Source organism: Perna viridis, chromosome 2 (assembly GCF_037379345.1).
Source record: "Perna viridis isolate PV_CMFRI_1.1 ecotype Kerala chromosome 2, ASM3737934v1, whole genome shotgun sequence".
NCBI classification, from domain to species: Eukaryota; Metazoa; Mollusca; class Bivalvia; order Mytilida; family Mytilidae; genus Perna; species Perna viridis.
Window position 1 is genome coordinate 31,759,610 of NC_142446.1, and position 14,931 is coordinate 31,774,540.

Sequence of the window (14,931 nt, forward strand, 5' to 3'; positions counted from 1 at the left end):
GGGAGACCTTCTACAAGCTGAAAAGATAAATGAGGGAACGGGAATAACAGCGAATTAAAGGACATGTACTTGTATATGATGTACTGAAACATTCTAAAATACAAACTGTAAGAAGAAACATCAAAAGTTAACATTTTTATTTTATATATAATAATGAAACATTTAACATAAAAATATACAAAATATTTTAAGGATCTCGGGTATCTAAGGTTTGGTTCTCCACTTAAAAAACAGAGAAAGGGAAATCAAATATATTCCGGTGGTTTCTGGCCAATTTCTTTATCTTTGTCAACACTGCTCTTGTCAGTTAAATTTTGCAAGAAGAAGATATTAAACTGAATATGAAATTTTACCTAATCAAACGTGTAAGATCAAAATTATTTCAAAATAAGTATGTTAAGATGTAACATGAAGTGAAAAAAATCAATATCATAACAAGGGTAGCCATAAAGAACTGGTCAATGAATTTAGAAAGAAAAAAAAATAGGGTGACAATTAATGGGAAGAGTTTAGTACCCTTCAACAATTCTTAGATGAATTCTCATCAGTTATAACAATACAAAAAAGAATAGAACACAAATGAAACTGAAAATAATTGTATAAAACATCAAGTCATTTACCAAAACCTGCTGTGTTTGATACATAATAAAATCATTGGCAAAATCAAAATACCAGAAAATGACTTTCTTACTAAAGTGTTACAATAATAACCACAAAACTAATACATTATTTTAGTATGATGTATGCAGAACAGAAACATAATGATTATTAAATATTCTTTTAAAGTCAAGCCTTTTAGTAACCATGCAAGAATGTCACACTCGAAATAGCTTAAATCTTACAGTGCATACAATGTATGGGTCTACTTAAAGTGGGAAGAATGTAATCTTGTATTCTAAATATAAACTTGGATTGAATTCTATCTCTGACTTGATTGTTTTTCCATTGTTCTTACTGTCAATAATGGGCAATTCAGACTACTGATGTGATATTTCGTCTCAACTTCAAAACTGCCATTATTCTGTATATATTGATTTAATTATAAAATTTAGAATCTCTTACTCTGAAAAAAACAGCTAACTAACCATTCAGTAAAAAAATATCATCCAATAATTCAATACTGAACAATATTGAATTACTGTGTTCTGACTTGTACCAGTTTAACTGAAATATGAAGTAATTCCTTGGCAGAAAACTTGATAACATAAAGCAAACAAATAAAGACGAAGTTACTTATAACAAGTAAAATGTTGTAGGCCAGACAAGCAGCAAGATTATTTATTATGCTGAGACATAATGGGGTATATACACATAGCAAATACAGTGTAACACAAAAACAGATCATTCTAAACAAAAGAAAGAATCATATCACAATTGATTAAACCCTAAAAGATTTCTCAAAATGTGACCATAGTTCAATAGGTTTCTAGAAACACAGGAAATCAGTTCAAGGATACAGGTCTAAAGTTCTTCTACTCTTAACAAACCAGTCCTAACTCCTATACTAACTCCTATATACCTAACAGTATACAAATGGATTTTGCATATCCCACTTCTGTCCTACTTGACTAAAATGGGGGGGGGGAGGGGTGGTCTAAAAGCATATTTTTTTGTTTTGATCTTTTAGTATCCATCTGGCTAATACCCATATATAGATCATTATTAATACTTTTACTATAGGATTAATTTTCCTGTTTGTGGCGCCAGCAAAAGCCCAAATTTTTAGGTGAGAATCAATCTTGTGAAGTAGATGACATAGATAAGCAATAATCAAATGTTACACTGTACTTCACTTGGGACTAAGCTTTATGAAATACGTCCTGTCTACAGACATGGGGCATATGAAAAAAACATTATATACATTTTCAACCTCTCTGTTCTCTATAAAATATGAACCATCGATATCACATGTGAATTTAATTCATCAATTTTTCTATACACAAAAACAGAACATACAACTCTTTTTTTTTAACAATCTGAATATGAATGTACAAGATGATACTGAATTTGGAGTTTAACCATACTACTCAATTTTATTCAACTGATCAGACATACATTTTCTTCTCTTATCACTTAATAAGTTGACTGCATATAATGACAAGGTTTCAACAATTAACTGTGCGAACAAACAGATGTATTCTTAATACTATAAGATGACACCTCAAAAGTTGAATAAAGATGAGTTATACAATTAACTCCATGTATGTCTTTGTATGCTTTTGCAGTAAGCTAGATGTCTGAATGTATGTCTACTCTTTTGTGTTTCATTGTTGAATATCATATTCTATGAATGTGTCCACACCATTGAAGAATCCATACATGCTTACTTTGTTGGCGCTTCTCTTCTCAATGAGTCCTGTATAAGGAACAGATTTATCAAAGTAGTAAATGGTCACACAAAAAATACAAAAGCAGTGCAACTATCACAAACAATAGACTTTCTCAAAAAATTACAACACATCAAAGTGTCCATTGCTTGTTCTAAGTAAAATGTAATAATGAAAGCAGTGTCTATTGCATATTCTAAGTAAAATGTATTTTGAAAGCACAGTCCCTCAAACAATTGTACTGTACAATATAACTGCAATTACTGCAAAAGTTTGAGTAATTATTGTTACAGATCTCTCAACATTCCATATTCTAAAGTGAAAAAGAGCTATTCCTCCTGAACTGTAAATGAAATAAGTCTTGATGGAACTTAAATTGAAATTTAAGTTCAAAGGATCAAGTTAGATTTGAAAATATTTGGTTGAGCAATTCTGTAATTATTTTCTAAAAATTAACAGCATGGCAGGTGTTAGTTTGATAATATACCTCCAACTGGTCAAGCAATCAATCTTACAGAAAGTTGTAAATGTAAAATTCAATGAAAGTTTTATCAGAATTGTGGCAGTGAGTTCATGATAACTTTCTTTTTGGTAAAATTGAATGATGGTCTATAAAAATCTTACCATCTCCAACTCTCTTCTCAAGCCAGTATGTTCTGAAATTGGCACATTCACTTTGAATGTAGACACCAAATCTTGACATATCTCTCAAAGGTCCTTCAGCCACTCTGTATTTCCTCTTCAAGACTGAGGCTTTAGGCATGTAGTAACCAGTCTATAATTAACAGATTGTTAATTACAATAAGGTAAAGAAATAAGTCTATAAAACTGAAAGCATTTTTATAGCTACATTTGTACATAAGTACAATGTACATACATTTGAATGTTTCAGATACTGATAAAGGGGTATGATAATAGATAGCCCAGTAAGGTGGTCTACTAACAGCAATTCTAACCAGGTTTTTATCTGTATATTTCTAAATATAAACTTTTTGCTTTTCTTATTTTGATTATGTTTTCTTAATCTGCTTGACAAAAATATAAGCTACATAAGTTTTGACAGTAGGATCTCAAATACTCAAAATTATACTTACAGCAAATTTCCTGATTAAATCGAACCAATCTCTTGGTGGTGTGATTTTCTCTCTATTCAGGTTCATCACATAACAAACATTCTCATCAAAGTCAACAATGCCAGAGTAGTTCTGAAAAAAATAAAAACAATACATGTATAAAAAGACAAAAAAGTACTATCAAAGAATACCAAGGGAATAACGTTTGGTGAACTTTTCCCACAACTTGTTTTTTAGGAGATTCAGATAAATATACATGTACATGCTACTTAAAAAATAAATCATATACATACTCATGGATCAGCTTGCCAGTATAGTTTAAAATCTTTTGGTACAAATCTTAAAGACATTTTTGGATTTCATATTTTCTAACAAGAACACATAAATCTATCAGGCAAGACGAAACAAAACAATAAAATATTCCATTAATAATATTATTACTGTACTTTAAAGAAGTAAGTTCACACTTCATGAACAGCCTGTATTCATAGTGGTCAGAATCAATTTCTTACAGCACATACAACGATGATATTTAGGGAAAAGAGTAAGTTTGTCTTCATTACACGGCAATCACCTGATGAACTTTCCCAGGTATTAATTGGGAGATTTAAACATTCTTTTATTCCCTTTGATATTTGAATCTTTGTCTGAAAGGAAAGATTAAATCTTGCCATTTGTCAAATCAACTATCTAATGCATCAGGTCATGGTCATTCTATCAAAGGAAGACCAACTCTAATCCCTGAAGTTAACTATTTCACTTGCTATAATATGCCTTGCTATTTTTCTCTTTATGATACTGTGAAAATCCTATTGTTCGTGGGGTACAAATTTTTGTGGTTTTCGTGGGTAGGCCAAATCATGAAATTTGGTTACCAACGAAAAAGAGATTCCCACTGATGTGTATACTGAAAACCCCAAAACCACGAATTCAAGAATCCATGAACTTGTGTTTCATCCTTAATCCACAGATACCAATTAAAGTACTTTCACAGTATGCTGTGTGATAACAGTATTAAATTTTATATACACTTTGTACTTGCAAAACATTTTCCTAGACATTCAATAGTGTTTATAAATATTGACAAAAGCCAATTAGGCAATAAACATGCACCGAATAAATTTTGAACAATTCTTAGATACATGTATAAGTGTATATTGTATAATAAACCTTCTACATGTATAACTGCACTGTCAGCATGATACGATATCTATATTAAGTCTGAGCTATTTTCAATGTAGCCAGTAACTTGAACATTACAAAGATAAGTCCCAGGCTATAGGTTTACTATAATTCATTAAAACATGGAAGTTCTATAGTTATTAAATGAGAAATCAGGTACATTTACATTCAAACACTTTAACCATCTAAAAATAGAATCTGTCAAATAAAGCATGGTGTATTTAATTCTAGACATCCTTCCTGTTCAATGATAAATTCATAATTTTTCTCCCAAGCATGTTCAATCTGACAGCAAAAGTGAAATTCACTCCATCAGATTTTGATGCGATAACTCAAGTGTATCCGGTAAATATCGTCTCCACATTATAATAGACATGAGTCATGACAGGCTGTGAAAATTTTTACATGAAAAAACAAACACCATTTCCATTGGATACATATACATGCAATTATTTGTCAGAATTGATTAGTGCAGTTTCCTGTCAACAGAGAAGTCATTTGGGAAAATTTTGCAATTTTTAGCAGCAAAATATGACAATTTGCTAATGGTTTCCAATTGTATTTCATGAAAATGAGATATTTGTATGGGTTTATGTTAGTAGTGCTAAGTCTTTTTTGGCAAATATGATCCTATTTTTCCATATATTTACAAACTTTCCAAAGTTTGTTTTGCCACATTAAGTGATTAAAATGTAGTTACATGTATGTGACATTATTTCAGCACTAATATAATGCTGTGTGGGAGTTTTTTGGTTGTTTTTTTTTTAAATCAGATAAAAATTGAAGTAATTCCAAGCTATTATCTTTTTCAATACAATTAAGTGGAGACTTTCATCAGAAGAGACACTGAATTCCTTATGAAATGTCACAATCAGTAAATAACATAAAATTGCAGCATTAAGTAAGAACTCAAAATAATTTCAGCCAATGTTAGAAGATTAAAGAAATTCAAAAAAAAATTACCAATAACAAGTTGGCAATAGAAAACAAGTGTTGGATGGATGGCAATACACATTATATGATATTCTACATGTATAAATCTCAAATGAAAAAAAAAACATCCACGCACCAGGAATGGGCCTGATTACTTTCAGAAGTAATCAATTACATCATGATTACATGGGTAAAATGTAATCAATTACATCATGATAACTCATCATTTCAAATGTAATCAATTACATATGATTACATGTCAAATAATCATGATTACTTCATGATCACATGATTACTTCAAATATTTCCACACAATGCTGTGATAAACAAGACATTTTTTCACAATTTTTCATGTCAATATTTTTGCAAATAAAATATCAAAAAACTAATTTGCTGCAGTAAATAAGTAGAAGCAAGACAAAAGGGAGTAGAAATTTAATTAGAGTGGTACAGAACTATTATCTATTCATTAAAATATATAATATATTGCTAAAATCAATTAAAGTGTTAAGTTTGATAAATAATGTAATCATAGTGCTGATAGCACTGGCAGTTTTTGATTCTTGTGAAAATGGTAGCATGAACAAAATTTCTCAGATTATATGATGTTATATTAAATTGCATTTTGAATACTATTAAGAACTGTCCTTTTTAACATGTATAAACTGAAAGTCATTCTATACTACTGATTCAACTTCATACACATTTACATGTTTTGTTCCATTTCACCTTTTTCCCCAATTTTAAATCTATCCAAAATGTAAAGTGCACTTAGGTTCAAAACCTATATTAACAGAGCACTTATCCTACATAACAATTATACTTAAATAAAACCAATATCAGCTTAAGAAAATAATTTCCTTAACACAAGATTTTCAAAAACTAGACATTTTTTTTCAATTTGAATTTTCCCACCAATTTCATTTGATTTAAATCACTAGTCTTCACTCCCTATTTATAAATGGTAAAATATTAATGATAGGATGGATAACTTGACTTATAAGTGTGTTTGAATGAAAATATTTAACACATTGTATTCTTCCAGACACATTAATGCAAGAAATAAATTTTCTAAATGTAGATTTATTACTAAATATCTTTCAAGGCCAAAAAGGAGTCCCTCAAATCTTGAGTTGATATGAAGACTTGATCTTAATTTTTTATTTGCATAAAAATAGAATATTATTGGGCTGATAAAGTGCAAGAAACATATTTACTTATTATAAAAGAGGTAATGTATGATAAAAACGAATTACTTTTGGACTAAGTAGGAAAGTCCCAGTGATAGACTGGTGATAGTTATTTTGATCCTGAAGGATAAAAAAAACCCAAAAAGAAAATACTGATCCTTAATAATGTATTTTTACAGAACATTCTTGGGGGTAATGTAATCAAAAAGTAATCATGACTACACATTTTGTAACCAAGTAATTGATTACATAGATTACTTGTAATCATAATTTACAATGATTACTGATTGCATGTAAATGATCATAAAAATATAATTGATTACAGCTGATAACGTTTACTCCATCCCTGTCACGCACAACACATTCAATTCAGGCAGTGGCTACCCGTCCCCAAAGTTGGGAAAGAGGAGTTGCATGGCTAATCATCACTAAGTTCCAGTTTCACTAATTACCACATAAATCAGTAATATGGACAAGGACAAAAATATGAGAAGTACAAATTTCAAAAGTTGGTAATAATTGTAAAATAATTGTACATCTTATTTATTTTAAATAAAAAAAAATTGTAAATAAACAGGTACACCATTATCACTTCTGTTTTTTATATGTAATATAAATGTGAACACATTTGTTAAAAATCTTATCAATGTATAAAAATCAGTCTGTCATTACAATTGGTGATATAAATTTCTTCCTTTGTAGAAATTGAACAATTTAGAGAAAACTATGAAAATAACAATTGTATTCAGCTTTATACACGAAATTCACAAACCATAGACAATTACAAAAAAACAGCAAAGAAACATTGTAATGAAGAACTGAAATATGCCAGGATAGAATATAGCTGCATTCATGAGGGGAGGAACAGCAAACTAATTAATAGATGGAAGCATTCAAAAGATGGCCACAGTTGATCATAATATTCTTGGGGTTGAAAATTCTAAATGAAAAAGTTAACTTGCAAAGGATCAAGAAGTATTTTAACAAACAATCCTGTTCAGAACTAAATAAAACAATTCTAATGAAAAAAGAAAGCAAATTTGAAAGTTGAACATGCAACTCAGGCTTGCATGTACAGCAGAGGGTCGTGTGTGACGGTTGTCTGACATGGCAACACTCTAAGTGAGTTGACCTTAAGTCTGTTTAAAAGGCTATGTATTGGATGTGCAAATCACGTAATAGAAATTAAAGATAATGGCATGTTAAACATTGTTAATGTTAGAATATGATTGTTAAAACAAACAATGATAAACACTTTTAAATTTAATGTTTAGATTTTATAAGCTTCTTTCTTGTCATTTTACTAGTATTTTAAAAACATTATCCTACTTTAAGTGATAAAATATTTTAATTAAATATAAATGACACACACATTTTGTTTTTCAACTTTATAAGTCCAATCTTACTTAAGCCATGTTTGGCATATATCCAGTTAATTATATACATGTACTATATATGTACCTCTTGACTTGAACCTGATAATATGTTACATCAACACTTGATATTTAACTTCCTGGAAGAAGTTACAAAACTGTATCTGTGTCATACATTGTAAAGAAGTAAAATTTTCTTTGAACTGAAATTTTACATTTCATTTATATGTACATCAAAACAAGAACTCTACACTTCTGGTTGACATTCCCATTCTGTTAATACAGTCTTCAAGAAATTTCAGACATTTTGACCTGACTCTCTGATAATAACGTAAATACTGACATATCAAGAATGCGACCAGAATTTACTAGAACATCAATATATAAGTTGCATTCCTGCATTATTTACAAGAAAACTGATGCTCAAAAAAATATATGAGGCAGACACTATTTTTGTTGATTGTCAACATTGTCTCGGCTCTTACATGTATGTTTTCAAAATTTGTGGATTTCCAAAGAGCATCAAAATTTACAACTAAAATTTAAGATTTTGTTTAAAATATAAATTTGTAGGAAGTCTGAACCACTCAAGTTGATAGCCCACAAGCTATGTCTTTCTGGAAGTGCAATTGTCAAATTCAAGGACAATACTACCAGTATATACACACATCTTTTTTCACATAATTATTGCAGGAGTCTTCATTTGTCATCAACATATTGTTACTGACATATATATATAGCGAGAATGAAAAGGTTGAATATGTCGAATATAGTACAACCCCACTGGCACAAAAAATGTCAGCTCAAAGCCACCCTTGGATCAATAAACGAGGAAACCCTCTCACCACAAGGCAGGCTACAGCTGCCCCCATATCAACATTATATACAGGTACAGAGAAACAGCTGTCCCTATATTCTCTAGCAACATAAAAGTAAACTGCATACATATGTATATAAGGAACTAGCCAAAACAAATGTTGACATTTGACAAAATTTTAAAATAACTCATGATTTTTTAATAATTTAAAGTCAGAAAAAAAAACTAGTCATTCAGATTGACCTTAGGTTATAAGACCATAAGACAACATCAAATTTAACTGCATATGGACATTTGAATATGCAAATATCATTGTGTGTGGGGGTGCAACCTGGACCATTATTAAAAAATCATGAATTTCCTTTAAATCATTTGGTACCTTCAGCCAACAAATCCATACAGCTTGAAACCAGACTAAAAGTAGTTTTATCTGGCTACTTACATACATCTATACTTAATTTTTCACTGTTTATTCAGAAATAAAATAGGTTCACCAAGTGATTTTTAAGAATGCTCATTGGGTATGGTAAACAAAGTTTTCAATATATTATTGGTCTGATGGTAAGTACAGTTGTATAAATGTGTACATGTTTTTAGAATACCTGGTATACAGAGAGAGGTCCCAATTACTCAGTTCATAAGCTACACAAAAAACAGACATGTTAGTCATTTGCTTTGTAACTTGAACTTACAGTACTTTTATTTATACTAACCCTGGTAAAATCATGCAGAACGAGAGACTCTTTCAAGACACCAAATTTAGGCATGTGGATTTTCTCATATTTATTATCTTCCACTTCAATATCTTGCTTCACTCTGAATGGGTTGTGTTGCCTGTGATTTTTAGAATGGGCAGGGTGTCCATTTTTGTAGATATTGTTGAAGAATTTATCGAAGTCTTTTTTCTTGTATGGTTCCATCATTTTTCTCTCATCTCCTGTCTGTTTTTCTGGGAGATAATATGGCTTATCTAAAGGAACTTGCTCATAGTCTACCTCAAACTCAACATTTCCTTTTTGATACTGCAACAAAAAAAATTTAACTGAATCTTAACAGATGTACATGTACCTAATTCTTCATTGCTGACCCAAACAAGAAAATCATAGAGGGAAAGAGCATTTTAAGTTAAGCTCTTATGAAAAATCATACCCATGTCAACAACAAAAATTAATAAACTTTAATGCATGGGCTTTGTAAAATGCACAAGGCTATGTAAAATTAAAAATCTTTGAAATATATGTGGATATCTATCTTGTAAAATTCTTCTATCTGAAGGGAGTTCATAAGCAGACTTTACTGACTTTAACCAAAAGCTTCCGATTAGCTTGTGACGTCACTAAGTCGGTTTGGTACTGATACAAGTACAGCATATTTATGTGCAAACAAAGAACATTCCTTGAATATTTCTACGATCCTGTTTTTCTAATCACCAAAACATGCTGTCTTGTCAAGCTTACCATTGCACAAATGACAAAAGAGCAACATTCAAAAAGATTTTTGAACAGCAACACAAACACTCTTTGGAAGTAGCCATTAGATTTTTTTAGATTTTCCTCAGAGAAACTAGTCTTCTAGCTGCAAATCCTGCAGTTTGTCAATGTTGCCTGACATCTGCTTACACGTTGTGCCTTAATCTCTTCTTCTGTATATTTAGTGTTGAAATGAGGACACTTGTGCTTACTTTGGACATTATAATCAATTACCTATTCTCTTTCACTTTACAGACTTCATGACGTCACAGCTCAACCAATCATGGTGCTGCCCATTGGGGCAGGATATTCAAATTCCCTCGTTATAAATCGCGATTAATCAGTTAAGAAAAGAATTTTTTTTTCAATTTAACTTTCATAAACATTTAGCAGATTAGTTTTGATATTTATGACTTGCAGAATAACATAGTCTACTTCTTTAAAAGATGTACCAAATCCTTCATTTTTTACCCAAAAAAGAGAATCATAGTTACATTGTATATTCAACTTTACTTCTGATATCAACAAACATACAAGCTTTTAATCTATGAATCTTTTCCTAGAACTAGAGTATACACAGGATTTAATGACCAGTTTTTTCTGTTAAAAAAATTATTTGATTACCAGTACTATACTGTATTTCAGCATATCTGAAACTACTTTCCTAATTATTCGATGGCGAAGAAAATGCTACTGACAATCAATTCTGAAAATGATGAACGTTTTTTTTACCAAACAGGTCACTTTTAAAAAAAAAAACATATTTTCTCCCTGTCCAACCTGGGGCAGGTAAACTAGCTAAAATATCATAAAATGCTAATAGCTTTTTTGAGTTATAGTCCAAAAATATAAAAATAACCCATTTTTGTATGAAGTAAGTCCTTTAACTCAATCAAAGAGCTGTAAGCACTGTTTTTTTTATTCTTGTGACAGTTGTAGCATGAACAAATTTTAAAAGATTACATGATTTTAAATAAAACTACAATTCCCACATTATTTAGAAAAAATTTTCCTAATTAATATGTATACACTGATGTCAATACTACTGATTTCTATAGAAAAAAACTGTAATGCATGTGCACAGAAATAACATTTTATGCATCAAAGGCCTTAAGGATGGGGCAGCAAGGGCATAATACAATACTAACCCTGTGTGACAGGTGTTTGTACAGGTAAATACCTGAAACCACACCAGCAGCAAGTACTGATAGTGCCAGTAAAATCAAAAAGAAATTAAAGCAGCATCGTCTTCGTTGGTAATGTAGATGGGCTACTTGAACTTCTGGGGCTGCAGACTCTCCACCATCCTCCTACAACAAGAGAAACTTTCTGAATGCTATTAATGCCAGTCGCCATTAATACAAAAGCATTGTCACATAGAAACAGGCCTGAGCAATGGCAAAGTGAAGTTTTGAGTCAGTAAGGCAAAATTTTTTTTTTAAAAGTTTCTGCTAAAATGTAAAGCAAACAATTTCTAAATCAACAGTGTAGCCTTCTTGTTGTTTTGTCTCGAAAATCTTAGTTTGGTCCTACGTATTTATACATTAAGTCCAAGTGTTTAATTTTCCAGACCACTGGAATACAAATCTGCATTTGTGTGCCTAATGCATTTTCCCTAATTTTCTTAGTTCAAGATTGATGACCCAAGTAAATGTCTATGTATAATAAGCATCAACAAGGTTACAAACATCAAATCTTTTAATCATTTATAAGTGTAAATTTAATGAGCTGTAAAGTACCTACATGTACATGTATACATCTACATGGATTTAAAAAGTTAACATTTGTTCATGGACACAAATATATTTTCAGGTAATATACAGTCACTGACTTGATATAACTTTCTGTTGTGACATCACAAAAGTTTCATTGTTTTGAAATTGCCAGGATGTCGCCTGCTTCAAATTAATAGTGTTGTTTTCCATGCTTTAAAGGTCATTTTTCTTTTAAAATATTGCTGCATTGTAAAGACAATAACAGAACACTGACTTGACAGAAACTTTGATACATGAATTCGGCTCGAACTGGTTAAAATGCTCAACAAAGCCTCACAATTTCGTGCAGTTATAAGCCTCATCATTATATAAATTTTAAGTAAAGTCAGTGCATTGTTACTGTCTATTTAATTCAATGTATTAGTACATGTATATGTAAATGTATCTGACACCTACTGCACAATATAGAATCTTCTAATTTTCAGTTGGACTTCATATCATAATTTGATTGGATAATAAAGAAATTTAAATTGAACGGAAGCCATTAGAAACAACATTATGTTCTTCTGCTGAGATGGAAAAATCCTGATTTTTTAATCAAAATATCTTCAAATATAGAAATTAAAAAAGCTTTGAATTATCACATCAAATGATCTTTTAAAAGAGGATTTTTTATCAAATTGGAAAATATCTGCAACAGATTTTAAATAATCTTTTAGGATTCTACGTAAGTTAACCTAAGGTCACCTCCCTATACACTGTACCTCATAGATCATTAAGTGCCTGTATGTTCGAACAAGAGAGTATACCAATGACATCAGTGCAGTGCTGCACAGCACACATGTACCGGTACATGTACAATGTAATTCAGTAAAGTTGTAAACATAAAACATTAATGTTTCATAAATTCCAGTGATGGAACCCCAATCTGGTAACAAATTCTAAATTTTGACCCTTTCTATAAAATAATGCACAAGTTGTTCAATAATGGGGAAAAGAGGGTCATTACAGTCTTCACGGTTAAGCAGTAGCCCGAGGCCCAAAAAGCGACGGTGGACCTGTAAAATTAACTACTACAGGCCAACAGTCACTATATAAAAATTTCTGAAAATGAATTTCGGGCCTGTGAACTGGAAAGTTAGTTGTGAAGACTGGTTGGGGGAAATAGTGTGTATACATAAAATAATATAGATGTATGGACACTACATGTATTTCCACCATATTAATTATCTCATACCTGTGGTCAGACCCACAATAAATCAAAGAATGGAGTCTTCAAAGTCCCTAATCTTCAGATATTCTCTGCCACTGATTTTGGCTTTCTTTCAACATCCGAAATGGCACGAATGCAATATGCTATAAAATCGAATGACTTCCGCTAGAATCTTGGTTCCCTTGATATGATCACTCTTTGGTAAATGTGATGACCTGAATTTTTTTCAATCAAATCAATTGGCTTACCAGGAACCAGAAAAAACAACTGGCAATGGCCATATACAAATGTATATACAGACATTGGGCCATGACCTATAAACTACAGTAATGAGCCCCAGTGTTTGAATCGGAAACTGGGTATTATTACATTAAATCAATGCTAATTGCTCATTTCATCTTTTAATGTAAACCCTTTGTTCACATACAAGCAAAAAACTCACATAGACGTGTGTATGATATTTTTAAAAAGAGTTACATTTTAGTGATCATTGGTTCTCTTGCGATATTGATCCAGGAACCAGGCTAGGAACCAGATGAAACTACTGGCAATGAGTATTCATAGATATCAGGGCACAGCTAATGTATATGACCTATATAGTCTTGTAACAAGCCCCTGTGCCTGAATCGGAAACTGGGTAATGTTCAATGCTAACTGATCATTTCAAGTTAACGTCCTGTTCTCATACTAGCAAGAATTTTTTTTTATTGCAAATCCTTCTGTATGACCCTAGAAACTATATTAGGAAATAAGTGCTAATAATAGCAGTTCACTGGAGATATTAAACTTAAAATTTGGTTATGTTCTACTACAGAAAAGTACAGAAAAACTTTCCACTAGAATTTTTACAAAATAACTGGTCAAAAAATATTTCAAAATGCATAGGAAAACCCTAATGTTTTTTTTTTTTATTGGGAACCCTTCAGTAGGCCTCATGGAAACTATTCAATAATAAAAGTGCAAATGAAAGTTGCCCACTGGAGATATTAACACTCACACTTTGGTTATATTCTACTACAGAAACTACACGGAAACTTCTCACCAGAATTTTTACACTTTAAAAAGTGAAAAAAAATTCACGATAAGTATCAGACCCAAGGACATGAACATAGAACATAGGGAGAGTTGTTTTTAGGGCCTAACAAATGTATTTATACAGTTTCACTGATTATATGAAGATATGATGAATTACCACCTGCCTGGTTTTTAGACAGAACCATACTTAGATAGAAGTCTGTAACATAGTAACATACTTTGTATACTGTATTTCATTTTCATGTATTAGTGGTCTATATATAAGTACAATAAATTTCTAGGAGACGATGTATTCACAAAATATAGTATGTTTAAGTTTTCTTTCGGGTGTGTAAACAAACAGCAAATCGAACCGTTAGGTAATGTTTCTAAAATGGCAGACATTTTGTGGGTTTCATATTTGTAAACAAAATTGTAATCAAGTTTCTTGTAAGTGTAACACTTAAGCACTTACCAAAGCTTCTGCTAGCAATTTCTTCTCAAGAATCGCCTTGTCTGACTTCTGTGATGAACCTTTTATGATCGTCATCGTGACTGCGACAAAAATTCAGATGTCAACTGATTATGTTTCTAAAATGGTTTTTCCTTGACCCTTTAACCTTTT

General features: G+C 31.1%; 1 protein-coding gene across 1 annotated transcript; it reads right to left on the reverse strand.

The window, feature by feature from the left end:
- Positions 1-122: 122 nt before the first annotated feature.
- On the reverse strand, positions 123-14,923 carry LOC148624643 (integral membrane protein 2B-like). Its single transcript, XM_088567431.1, has 6 exons — positions 14,782-14,923; positions 11,513-11,674; positions 9,609-9,917; positions 3,422-3,532; positions 2,952-3,102; positions 123-2,356 (listed from the first exon to the last, which is right to left on the reverse strand). The coding sequence occupies exons 1-6, from the start codon at positions 14,854-14,856 to the stop codon at positions 2,265-2,267; spliced, it is 900 nt and encodes a 299-aa protein (XP_088423557.1). The 5' UTR covers positions 14,857-14,923; the 3' UTR covers positions 123-2,264.
- Positions 14,924-14,931: the final 8 nt, after the last annotated feature.

Bases quoted from the DNA above. Each gene is read 5' to 3' on its own strand.
- LOC148624643 (XM_088567431.1), bottom strand. From the start codon at position 14,856: ATGACGATCATAAAAGGTTCATCACAGAAGTCAGACAAGGCGATTCTT. The intron at 3,533-9,608 runs GTTAGTATAAAT...TATTTTTTTCAG, and splicing joins TTCTGCATGATTTTACCAGG to AACTACTCTGGCATTGTTGA. The intron at 2,357-2,951 runs GTAAGATTTTTA...TTCCTTATACAG, and splicing joins TGAGAAGAGAGTTGGAGATG to GACTCATTGAGAAGAGAAGC.